The sequence below is a fragment of the Ammospiza nelsoni genome, chromosome Z (genome assembly GCF_027579445.1).
Source record: "Ammospiza nelsoni isolate bAmmNel1 chromosome Z, bAmmNel1.pri, whole genome shotgun sequence".
Lineage (NCBI taxonomy): Eukaryota > Metazoa > Chordata > Aves > Passeriformes > Passerellidae > Ammospiza > Ammospiza nelsoni.
This window is the reverse complement of record NC_080669.1, coordinates 18121415-18134827: the sequence shown is the minus strand read 5'-3', so window position 1 is coordinate 18134827 and position 13413 is coordinate 18121415. Positions and strand designations below refer to the sequence as shown.

Sequence of the window (13413 nt, the reverse complement as noted above, 5' to 3'; positions counted from 1 at the left end):
TCTCTGCATGATTCTTTTGAGAATATCCCAACTTGAATGTTTTGCTTCAAAGTTCTGTTTGGACTCTGATATATAATGGCCTCATGTGGAGCTAGTTCCTAAATGAATTTACCTAATTTGATTTTGAAATCTTTTATAATTCTGGCTTCTATAAGGTTTTGAAGCTGTTAATTTCATAACAGATTTCTACTGTAAGTGAAAAGTACTCTGCCAGCATCCCATACTCCCCATGTAGTGGAAAATTTTTTTTACCTTCACCATAATCTACCCATTCCCCCGTTAGATTCCACCTCAGGAATGAAAATTCGTAGTACAGGATGAAAATTCCTAGTACAGTGGCTTCCCTAATAAGGAAGGTTTACAAGTAATTTCCCTTCTTTCTGCTTTTTTCCATAGCACACAAATGCTGAAGGCAGAAGAAAATCCTCTCCCTCTACTAATAAATTCATTGAAGAGAAAGGAAATAAGAGTAGAGAACAGGTACTTACCATTATTGTCAAAATGAAGCCAGTGCAGACAAAACATATTGGTAAGGCAATTGCTATCCTAACATCAACAGAAAGAGGGCATTCCCCACAGTCTGCTGGACAGATAGAGCAGCCTTCCTCTTCCTCACAAAAGCCATCTCCACAGACTGATTAGAAAACAAAACATTTTAAGGCAGTTTCATCCACCCACAAGATTGTATTCAGATTTAAACATGTGGTTCTTGACCTGGGATACCTCAGAGTCCCAGAAAGAATAAATTTTGAAGAATTCAGGGACATCATACCAGCAACTGAAAGAACAATCTGAATTTCTGAAGTAATACAGGGTCTCTTTCATCAAGGTAAATGTGAATTACATGTGAGCCTTTGACATGTTTTGTGTATAAATCACTTCATCACTATTGTGTTTCTCATTATCTACACTTTTTTTTCTGAAACTCGAAGTTCTTCAAGGCCAACATTTTCTTTTGCATTCTTTATATTTAATCCAGCACTTGTGATTCCAGGAAGCTAGGACCCTTCCTCAGCAGCAGCAAAATACACTGGGAACTGCAGAAAAAAATCTTGCAACCCGCACTTCAATTATTTCCTTTACTTACTCCAAGGTCTTACATAAATTATCAGCAATATTAGATGTAATTTAAAACAAAAGTCTTAAATAAAAAAAGTCCCTCTCCCATGTTTTGAATGGTATTTCAATTTTACCTCTGTGATTAAACTAATATCATGCTGTACTTCAGACTTGAGAGGTGAGCTGAAGGTATTATTCTGTCATTATGTAATTTTGTTTAAATTAAATAAAAAACTAAAAAAAATTCTACTGCTCAGTAATAATTCTGTTTCAGCCTCACTAATTCCAGTATAATACCAAGATAATAACAGAAGTCACTTTCTGTCTCAGGGGTAGAGCTGCATTTTGTAAAATTTCTTCTCTGATATATTGTAAGTTTCCAGGAAAATTCAGCTGCAGTTGTTTGGAAATGAGTAGAAAATTCTGTAGATAAAAACTTCTATTCACACTGGAGTTGCTTTGTGTTTTTTTTCCTGTAACATTGCAAAATATATTCTCACATTTCCAGAAGAGTAGATATCAAGAGTATTGTGATGACACTTTTGTTTTAGCCAATAATTTTTCAGGTTGTTTAATTTATCAAAGAAGCCCTCTTTTACAATTTGACATCACTAAGATAATTGTTACAGTCATTTCTGCTTCCCTCCATACAGGTATACTAAAGAGAATGGAAGACTGACGCCCTTGGGAGCAATTTTTAATGTGAACAAGGGAACCAATATGGATTTCTGCCTTTCCAATATGTTTAAGACAAGTCTGCTCCCCTTCAGGGGAAAAGTGTCTGGATTCTCAGAACACTAGCTGGAGGAATATTCTCAGATTCCCATGAACTGCAGACAAGCCTTGTAGTACCTGAAGCCATTGGTCATGGTATTTGACTACTTACTTGACAAGAGTGACTTTCTACTGTTCTAGATTAATACAACTGTTAGAAGCTCAAACACTTTTTCAGACTTCAGTGTTATGTGAAGAAGAATTTCAGGAAGACATTTGTGTATTTTCAAAGGCTGGGGTAAGAATTGCTTTTGCTCTTGGTAACTATGCATGAATGGTAATAGCATTGAGATTTGCAGTCAATAAGAAGTTAGCTCACATTTTCATTTTATATCATACCTACTGCAGGAAGGACTGTGGTTTTTGCTTCCAGAGCAGCTTGGATTCTCCCCACTCTGATGTGTGCAATGAGAGAAGTCACACCCACGTGAACTAAAACAACCTGTGAAACAAGTGAACAAACCACCAAGCATCAAAACTTCACTTGCATACAGAAGGCTTTTATAACAAGAACTGAATGACTGTGGTATCTGCCAAAAGAATTTGTGCATTTCTTTCAAAATCAGGAGAGATAGCTCTTTAAAGAAAGACTGGTTTGATTCTCTTACTGATGTGTCTTCTTCTCACCAGGCAGAGCTATCAGCCCTGTGCATTCTGCTGTGCATGCCTTCCTGCTATTTCTTTCAGGTTGAAGTTCCCTAATGGTCATAGGAACCTGCATCACACGTTCATATCCTGTCAGTAGTGAGATGTATTCTTAGTGTGGACCTCAAATGGACAGATTATGCTATTCATTTTCCTGCCATCTCCACTCCTTCCACTAACTACCCAAGCTGTAAAGGTACCTTACTTGACTTCCAAGTCAAGTCAGTTGGGAATTGATAGTCAGCTCAGCTATATGCATAGCATAGATAATAACACATACATATAAATGAAATGGGAAGCATGTTCATGAACTGCATTAAATTAATAGCAAGTAAGCTCCAAAAAGAGCAAATGAGGTAAAATCCTATATGCAATAAATATACTTTACCTTGGCAGTCCAGTTCCTTTGGCTCATTTTGCCAGCAGTAGACAAAGTGTGAGTAAATATCTGACCATCATCTGGGATCCATGGACCACATATTCCTCCTTTGGCCTTTAGTAGACATATTGGTTATGTCAGCATACCATAACACAATGAAAGTCCTATCTCCTCCTCTCTTTCTTTCTCAAAATTACTTATGTTCTCTAACAGCAAATAAAATTCTGTTTTAAAACCAAAACTATCAAATTGCCAAAACATAAGAAACACTGTTTGGCGACAAAATAACAGAGAAGCAATTGCTCCTATATTCAGTTAAGATCTCACATATATTGTTATTTCTTAAAATATGAGCCTCAGTAGTGTACTCAAAGAATGAGTGTTCTTATAAAGTTGGTTCACTTTTTTTGATTTCCTGTGCTAGAATCAGAACCAGATTCATATTCCACTTTTAATATTTTTCTCAAGAGGTTTTACTGAAGTGTCACTTTTGATAGAGCAGCTTTTTTTCTTGCTTTGCTTTTTTTTCTTTTTTTCTGTCTTTTATTCTTTTCCCTCTGGAAGGGAGGCACTGCTTCAGAGTCTGTTTGCGGAGCACTTCTCAATAAAGCTATTAAAATGTAAACCTCCTACAACTGCAAACATGGAGGATTAATTTTGGCTGTTTTGTTTACTTGAAAGGATTAAGCTTGTCTCCTAATTCCAGATAATTCTTCAGACATTTCTTTTGAAGGACTGTAAGCAATACACCAAGTTAAAAGAAATGGAGCACATTAACCAAAATAAAATGTTTTAGAACACATGATACTGAAAAAATAAAGCATTAAAAACCCAAACTCCTCTCAAACAATGGAAAAACCTACTTTGAAGTGTATGTAAAATCTTATGCAGTGATAGTCAACTCCGTAACAGACAAATAGCTCAGAGTTCCTTTAGGCAGAAACTCTAACATTTAGAGTACTATGAAGAAACCAGATGATGCATGTTGGTGAACATGCTTTTGCCATTTCCACACCATAATTTCAAGCAGAAATAATTGTGAAAATAGAAATAATAGAGAGGTCACCAAAGCAGTGGGATGTTCAAGTTTTTTACTATGATTCTAGACAAAAATTTTGATGTGATGCTTCCAACAGGGATTCCTATTTTAAACCAAAATCCTGGTGCCAGCTAAGGCTTTTGGGGAATCATTAATAAAACAAGTCCTCAAGAACAGATTGCCAAGAAGCAAACTAGAGCTGTTGTGGAGTCATTAGACCTTCACACGGATGGGTACATGAAACAGCTGCAAGATGTGTAGGCTAGGCTTCCTATTACACCACCTTTGATCACGAAGAACGTGTCACATTCCCAGAAGGGAGATTAACTAGAAAAACTGGGCAGCTGCATGAAAGTTCTTATGCAGGGTAAGGCTTACGTCACAGATTTAAAAAAAAAAAAAAAAAAAGGTGTTCCAACTGTATTTTTAGATCAGAACTTTAAGTAGTTATTCAAAGAGGGACAGGCCAAGAAGACAAGCTAAGAATGGATCTTGCCTTCACTGTATGAACAAAGTTTGTTATCTTGTATTTGGATTCTTTTTTGCTTTGCTCTGATACAATGAAGAAAAATCATTCCATCTCAGGACACAGGTAAATAGGCTTCAGTTCTACAGGTCACAGCCAGTAATACTCACCCTCCTCAACTCCAGTAATCCAAGCAAATTAATCACACTCACTCTGTAAAACAGAAAGACTGGAATACATCTAACTAAAAATTTGCCCTGCTTGTTTTAGAATGCAGTGATCTGTCTTTTTTTCTCTCTTGGTTGCACAGTAGTCCAAGTCAGGTAAACTCAGACAGATGAAACTTGTCCCGCTAATGACAGATTCTGAATGCTGCCTTGCAGCCTCAGCATCCAGAGCAAAAAAATTTCCAAAACTGACAGACATTGCCACAGTGGTTTTAGTGAACCATAATTTGTGAGTATATATCAAACTATATAAATTTGGTGTAATTGTAATCACAGAAATTCTTCACGAACTTGAACCTGCTTATTACAATGATGTCTCAGCCAGCAGCAAGAACAGAGCACATGATGCTGCACCATCCCACTAACCATGAAGGCCAAAGGACAGGAATGAATGTTGGCATGGTAGACACAGCAGTTGTCCCCATTTGCGTCTTTCCATCTGGCAGGACAGTCATGCTCCTCACAGAATTCCTTTGCAGCAGTAGCATTGCTAACCAAAAAGGAGAGAGAGAAAAACTTTTACATCCATTCCTCATTCACAAAAATTGCAACAAACACACGAGAGCTTGCTCTTTATTCTGCACAGACAAATTAGCAGCAAAAACATATGCAGTGAAATAAACACTGTTGAACCATTTCTTGCTTTTTGTCTTCTAGTTGAAATGCTCCTGGAGCACTAGAAATTGTTGTCAACTTGACCTCTGCTGACTGCCATGCACTAGGGTCTTCTAGCAGATACTGTGCTGCAAGCAGGGACCAACCTCCACTACTTCTTCCAACCTGACTTCATGACCAGGTGGGATGCACTTTGCACTTCTTCATCTGGCACAGGCAAAGACACTATTATTCTACTTCCACTCTCAGATATATGTGTCCCTGGCTACTTGCAGTCTCAAAGTTTCCAATCAGAAACCTTCATCTATGCATGAAATTCATACAGACCATTTAGCTCCAGTCTTCACAATCTAAATTGCTGAGGAAAATAAGTATAATTGTCTTATACACCAGATACAATTTCCCAAACCACAACTTTAGAGCAGACTTTCTGAACAGGCTGTGCTGCAAAACAACTTTTGAAAACTTATTCCTGAAAGATGCATGTATTCACCTCGAAATGTGTGATGCAACACTGTTTCCTCAGTTACACTTTCAGTAGTTATCACCCTAATAAATTTGGCTGTAAGATAAAATTGTTTTCTGCAAACATGATTTACTCAGATACAGCCAGAATAATTGCAATTCAGCTGAAATGTTATGCACTTGTGTTGGATCTTTAGAAAAAAATTTCAGAACACAGGATTTATTTTTTGGTTTGTTCTTAATGAAAGAATTAGCCAATAATGGTTAGGTCAAAAACAATAGGCTTTGTTTATTATGAGAAGACTGTTAATTATGATAAATAAACAAAACGACAAAGGATTAGGTTAACATTGATTGTACTCATGGCCAGATTTACGAGGGCACAGGCATATTTGAAATATGTCATAAGTAAATATGTCAACCTCCAAAACACCTAAACAGATAAAATATTAAAATTTACTAGCCTTTGAGTTCATACTGGAAATTAAGAAAAATACTTAATTAATTTAGTGTCTAATCCATCATGTACTTTTCTTTCCTTTTCAAAATTTATCCAGGATTCTGTATTTTTTATTCAATAACTTCATCATGGCTTTATCCAATTACACTGATGCCCATCCAATGACTTGCCAACCTCAGGTATATTTGGGTCAGCCACTGTAACCTTTAGTGTCAACCAGATAACCTAGACAAAATGTGAAGCAAATTTAATCCCTTTGAAAACTGAAGCATAGATTTATCTCCCTTTTTATAAAATATTTGCCATCTGTCTCTATTTTCAAGGAGACTTTTCCAAGTTCCTTACTGATTTGAGGGAGTGGGTCTCCCAGGGAAGACTAGAAAAATCAGATTCATGCCAAGCAGTCAAAAAATCTGCTTCATGGTTAAGTTCCCAGAACTGTTAGCAGCCATACATTTCAGAAGATGTGATAAGCAAATTTTAAGTACTTTTAAAACATGGTACGTAGATGACCAAAATTAAAAAAAAAAAAATCAATTTTTTGTGGATGCAAATAGATTATCGATCATCTTGCAATATGAAAAAAAATAACTCTGGATAACAGCTCTTATAAATTGAACTTTGCAATGTGAACTGTCAGGCAGAGAAAAATGTTCTGTAAATATCTCTTACACAACAGCACAGGAAGTGGGGTCCCACCCTCTGTCTCAGGTGTTCCTATATAGGAATGGAGAATTGCTACTTACAGACAAAAGTATGAAATCAGATAGTATTGCCCCCAGCTTTATAGATCCAGATCTGTAGATCTGGAGCTGCACCCCTACATACTCTCTGTCCATGTCCACAGTCACTAACACAGTGTGTGAGCTGACATATACGCTTTTGGAGTGATTTTAATCCCACAGAAATCAAGCACAGTTGACCACTGAATTTAATGGATTAAGGTCTTTTTCATATCCATGTTGTGCACTTGAATCATACTTATGATTAAAATGAGTATAAGATACAGAGAGCCCGTGACTCATGATGAAACTTCAACTTCATAAATTCAATGTGTAGAGAAGGCAAGAAGTGATGTCCAGCATTGTACTGTGACAGTAGCGATGTGCCCTGTCTCTGACCTAGCAGGCAAACATGCCATAATGGCTAGTCTGAGAGCAAAGGGAAAAACAGCAGGGCAAACAGAGCTATGAGAGATCTCAGAACATGGAAGGAATTAATGACGAGCTCCAGAATGTCTGCTCCAATTATATCACTGACGAGCTCCAAAATGTCTGCTCCAATTATATCACTGAATATGTACACACAAAATCCTCATATACTCACGATCATTATAGCATTTTTATAAGAAGTAATACCTGTGGGAAAGGATTCCATTTTTCACAGCATATTGATAAAAACTGTCTGAAGCAAAGACGGCATAGGTCACGTTGAAGGACTCCCCACTCACAGCCTTTTCTGGAGGCCTATGAACCCATGTCATCTCCAGTCCTAGAAAAGCGCAATCATGGGTCATAATACTTGATGCAGATTTTTACTTAACAGATACATACAAATATAAAACTTTCTCTGTAGTGATTTTCATCTATTCATAGGATCACAGAGTGGTTTGGATTGGAAGGCACCATAAAGATCACCTAGTCTCTCCTCCCCTGCCATGGGCTGGGATAACTTCCAGTAGACCAGGTTGCTCAAAGCCCCATCAAACCTGGCCTTGAACATTTTCAGAGATGGGGCATCCTCAGCTTCTCTGGGCAGCCTGTTCCAGTGCTTCACAACCCTCTGAGTAACCCTCTCAGTATTCTCCAATTACTTTTTATGAGCCAAATAGAGTAATTTATTTTAATGGCTGTATTGGTAAATACAAATGCACATTATTTGAAGAGTTCTGACACTCAGACCAAGCAGCTGGATAAATGCAACAAAAAATCTGCTCATCTTGTGTAAACTAACTTTGCTTCCATTATATCGCATTGGTGTTTGTTCTGGTATATTTGCTTTCCTCTTTTGATCAGAACAATATTACCCTTAATTCTTGGCTGCTTCCACTGAGACACACCTTATTGTGGAAGAGAACAGACAACTGTACCACACACAAAATTCAGTCAAAACCCTTAAACTCATGAAACATAAATACTAATAATTACATATTTAAGAATGCATTATCATGTGATGGAATCATATGGCATCTAGAACAGAGGACAGTGGAAGGAGTATATCAGACATCTGTTCCATTTTCCATTTTCACAATTTAAACTGGGAAAGACGATTTACCCCCATCATGTCTCTTGTCCTCTGTGCCTGAGAATGAAGTAGGATAAAAGTTGGGAGAAGTCTTAAATCCATAAACTTAACACCATCAAAATCTTCCCAGCGCACTCACCTACCTTTTTGTCTATTGTCAGATAAAGGTTTTAATTTGCACCACATCAAATTACTTACATAATGAAACTGTGTAACTCAGTTTGTCAGGAAGTATTAAATTCCTTCTGCAGAGGACTGGTAAACCTGCCTTACAAGACATCTCATTTTTTGTTCTTGTTGTTCAGTTATGACCTCTTTTGTTACTCATACTTGTTTTAACAAGTACATTCTTCGCTTGCACAGTACTGAAACTACTATTTCCCCCCTAATTTACTATCAGATTTAACTAGGCAATTTGTAAAATAACCTTGATTTCCCTTGATAATCTCCCTTGAAAAGTAAAAACCCATTTTAATTGCTAACATTATGTGAAAACCACAATACAAAGATGTAAAAAAAATGCTAGTGTGATTTCAACTACAAGGTAAGAGAGTTGAGCTTCAAAGAATATATGAGAATGAAGACAAAAGGTCAGCACAAATTTCAGTTAAATTATTTTCTACTTCCTTATAAAGGTCTCAGAAAGGTAAACCAAACTCTTCTTTCAATGACAGTTACTCCCACATTTAGAAGCTTTGAAAATCTTTTGTTAATTCCACAGCAATGAGGCTACAGTATATGTGCTTTGCTTTGTTTCTAGCAATGCCCAGAAAATGGCAAAGAAAACCTACAAAGAAAGAGAGGATAGAGTTGGAAGTTCATTCTAAAACTGATTGTAATGGGTACACATTAATTAGCAATCTACTCACATTAGTTTTCCTCGTACTTAGTAAAAATAGGTTCAAACAAGGCATCTGTAGTGATAAATAGCTGTTTCAGTGTTAAACCAAGAGTAAATTCATACAGGAATAAAAGTGTTAGTTGAAACTTCACTGTTCCAAGAGAATTAATCGAAGAATGTTTAACTGTAACATTGAGCTAAGAGCGTGACACAGCAGTATATTTCCTGAAGTGTTTTATTAGAACCACCTTCTGAGGCGCTCTTAGTTTTTTTTCTAAAAACCCTATTGAATGCATGTCTCTGGTCCTACCTTTTACAACATAAACAGTGTTCCTTTACATCAGTTATTTATTTGTTACAGAGTCACAAAATCACGAAGAGTTGAATTTGGAAGGCATCCACAGAAATCATTCGGTCCAAGCCTGTGTTGCTCAAGGCAGGGTCATCTCAAGGATGTTTCTCTAGCATTTGTCTAGTCAGGTTTTAAAAATCTCCAAGAATGGAGAAGCCACAACCTTTCTGAGACGCCTGCTCTACTGCTTTATAACCCCTAGAGTATAAGAAACTTTTATATTTATATTTATATATTTAAATTGAGCTTTACACATATCAGTTGCTCATTAAATAGCTTTTCATCTTAATAAATTACCAACTTTTTTTTTGGCATTTTTTGTTGCTATCTCATCATGTGAATTAATTTTGGAAACTGACAGGAGTATGTTATTAAAGGTATCAGGGTTTTTTTAGCTAGTCATGGAAGAGTTTTGTGCCAGGTGGAAAAGCGTGATGTAGAATTGGTGAATTTGCTTACTGGTTTACTGATTAAGCACAGTATGCTTTTAAAATTACAATGCAAAGTAGATTTGCTACAATGTTGCGCTGCCTCCATGCTTCATTTGGATTAAGTTCCAGTTGGTTTTCTAATGAGAAAGAAAAATGTTTTCAGTTTCTCTCTGGGCAAATGGATACAGCTGTTGTTATTACTTTTCTGTTAGAACAAAGGTATACTGGACAAATAATTACTCTGAAGTATCTTTAGTTGTTTCCTTTCACTTATTTCTCTAGGAAGAGAGGTCGTCACTGATTTAGATGCATTTCATCACGGATTACATCCATCATGAGTAAGCTATTATTATGAATAGTTCAATTTGGGGATTTCAGCCATTCCCCAAGTAAGATATGCAGTCGTCTTTATGACTCACTCACCTCCACAGTCCAGCATGTTATACTCATCTGGCTTTTCCAGGGGCCAACAGTCATAGTCTTTGTTATCTAAATCATGCCACCCTTCCACTAATACCACCTGCCAGAAAAAAAGAAAAAAAAAAGAGTCAAAAAAAGACAGGATAAGAAGAAGTAAAGGATGGATTCCATCTCCTAAGTTTATAATTCTTCTACAGAAATCAAACAAAATGCAGAAACATAGGCTGGCAGATTTTGATGTCTCTAACTTCTGGAGGGAAAAAGAAAAAAAGAATTCCATACAAACACAACCAATACATTATTTTGATTTTTCCAGAAACTGGCATGAAACAGTTAGTGGACTTAACTAACCTTTCTCTCCCAAAATGGTTCTTTACAAAGATCAGACGGTTCTAGGACCATATGCAGAGAGACAGTTTATTTAACAAAGGTTTTTTAGAATGGCACTCCCCCCATTCCAAAATGCTGTTTCTTTTAATCTTTCATACCTAAAATTTATGAAGGAGTAATTTTTGTTATACTTTTAATAACACAATACAAATTTTATCCATATAAATGTTAATATGCACAATGACATATAAAATAAGAATTGCATAAGCCTATTACAGCATCATAATAGCACAGAAATTGAATTGTAACAGTAATAAAAGATACATTATATATGTATTTATAACAGATTATATTAGTCATGTGTTAAAAAATACACTTTAAGGTGTATGCTAACAGATCAGAATACTCTATGATAATGCACTCTGGGCTTATTCTATTTCTAGTAAAAGAAAATAGTTTCTACTCATGCAATCTGCTATTGTTTTTCTACATATAATTAAAGCATAACCATCTACTGTACTGCGCAATTGCTTATCACAACACAATGTGAATAGAATAAGATGGAATGGTACAACTTATTTTTCCAATATATCTTCCATTACTCTTGGTTTCTACATTACTAAAATAAAAATCAACAACTAGCATAAAAAACTGTTTCACTGTAATAAGCCATGTACAGTTCTTTCTGAACACACAGATCAGAGGAATAAGTTCTGTTAAGCAGATCTAGGTAGACCTACCAAAAAACTGAGGAGGCTTCGGAGCTCTACAGCTGGTGATTTGACAGCTCCCATGCTCCCCAATGTGCACCCAGCTCACCAAGTGTCAGGGCGGCTTCTGATGTTGCTGTTGCTTCTGAATTAGATACCCTCTTCTAAGAAGGGGGTTGCTAGGCAAGCTGATCCTGGCAACTCCAGCTGCTGCAGCTGTTCTCCCACTTCCTTCCTTCTTCTTCCACTCCACAGTGCAGGGTGGAAATACCCCTCTGTGCCTCTGCTGAAACCCTTCAAAAAGTCCCCGCTTGTTTTAGGGGCAACCCCATCCTCCTGAAATTTGTGCCCCTTACTGCTTAAAAGTACAAAACCAACTGGGGGGATTTTCTTGCAGCGCTTTGTCAAATGTGAGCAGCATCCGACTCTCAGGCAGATGAATTGATGCTGTGGACATAAACACAGAGACACAGCTGAGCCCAAAGAAGATGCACATAAACACCAAGGCAAGCAAAGGCTACCAGCATAAGATGAACAGTAAGGCTGACCAGCTTCCTGAGCTTCCTTCCAACCTGAATTGCATGAGACCCTGTGACTTCAATTTCTCAGTCCCTGAAGGTGTAGAACAACTTCTATCCGTGTCCTGCTGCATGCACAGGTGAAACAGACTTCTGTGTAGCTATGCTGATACAATATAGACATAGATGTGTCCATGAATATCTTTGTTCGCTGAAGCCCTGCCAATACAAACCTTCAGTTGTGATTCAGCTCTCCAGAATATTTCTTTATGTTCCCTCTTGAATTCTGTCTCTCAGCCCAATGTGATATTAAGAATCTTAGTCAAACTGCTTGAACTTCACTATTTCTCGCATGAAAATGGCAGGAGAAAAACTGCAATGTGTGCCCAGATAATCTTGAAAGAGCTGTAGATTAATTAAAAAATCTGTTTGGCTTCACTCATTAAAGAGCTATTTGTATAAACTATATGTTTCAGGTTGAAATTTTATGTTTGTTGTGAGATGCTAAATCTCATGTGTACTTTGTCTTCCAGTGCTGTGATAGGCTTCACTATGTGGAAGTCTTTTAGAAATTTTTTTGGCACATTTATCTACTTAAAGCAGCCCACTTATATAACATCTTGGAGAGGTTTTATTGGCCCTGTGTTTTAGGATGTCTTTGCTTGATAAGGAATTTGCTGGCAGGGAAGCTAAGGATTATAACTTGTTAGATACTACAGAAGCCAAAAGACTGCCCAACTGATCCTATTTTCTGTAAATGGACTGACAAATATTCAGATGACATTGATATCATGATTCTCAAGGACTGTAAATATCATACATTACATTTACAGCTACTTGTCGATCACCTCATTCAGAACTCCTGGAGAACGGCCACAAATACTTGAGAGACTTGGATTAAAGATGGACAGACAGGAATGTCTGGTAATTGATTTAACCATTTATCCCAGCTACCTGAGATGCACATACAATTTCTCATTAAAGTGGAGAAGCATCGAAAATTTTAAAAATAAAACCAGAGCAATACAAATACATAAACCTTTGTAAAAAGGACTGATAGCTCGGTGAGCAATATATTCTTCAGCTCTATCCACAACTCTCTGGATATAAAAGAAATCAGAAATACATTTTAATAAAGTGAAGTACTCATCTTAATAGTAATTGCTTTACATTTGCCCCTTTTACTGTTTGTAAGTTATATGCACTTACATAATTTGTGTTTATATCTTAACATTCCATCACAGAGTTTATTATTACAGATAAGTTTATGATCACAGATGAGTTTATAATCATAACCAGACCCATTCTAGCATAGATTGAGTGAATTCTATGTACTGCTGATTTGATTAGTGCAATAACACTGAGTTATTTGGCTTCTTCTCATCAAAGGATCACTTAATCTGAAAAAAAGGAAAACCCCAGGTAATTTCTACTGATT

The 13413-nt window shown here is 36.7% G+C and overlaps 1 protein-coding gene across 1 annotated transcript in view; it reads right to left on the bottom strand.

Moving 5' to 3' along the window:
• Window positions 1-11541, bottom strand: part of LOC132087030 (atrial natriuretic peptide receptor 2-like) — a 35344-nt gene extending 23803 nt beyond the window's left edge. The window contains exons 1-7 of the mRNA XM_059493056.1: window positions 11488-11541; window positions 10421-10517; window positions 7484-7620; window positions 4956-5084; window positions 2867-2971; window positions 2173-2275; window positions 489-634 (exon numbers count right to left, since the gene is read on the bottom strand). Of these exons, the coding sequence (XP_059349039.1) occupies window positions 489-634; window positions 2173-2275; window positions 2867-2971; window positions 4956-5084; window positions 7484-7620; window positions 10421-10517; window positions 11488-11541 (771 nt within the window). The remainder of the gene's footprint in view (window positions 1-488; window positions 635-2172; window positions 2276-2866; window positions 2972-4955; window positions 5085-7483; window positions 7621-10420; window positions 10518-11487) is intronic.
• Between the last annotated feature and the right edge of the window lie 1872 nt (window positions 11542-13413).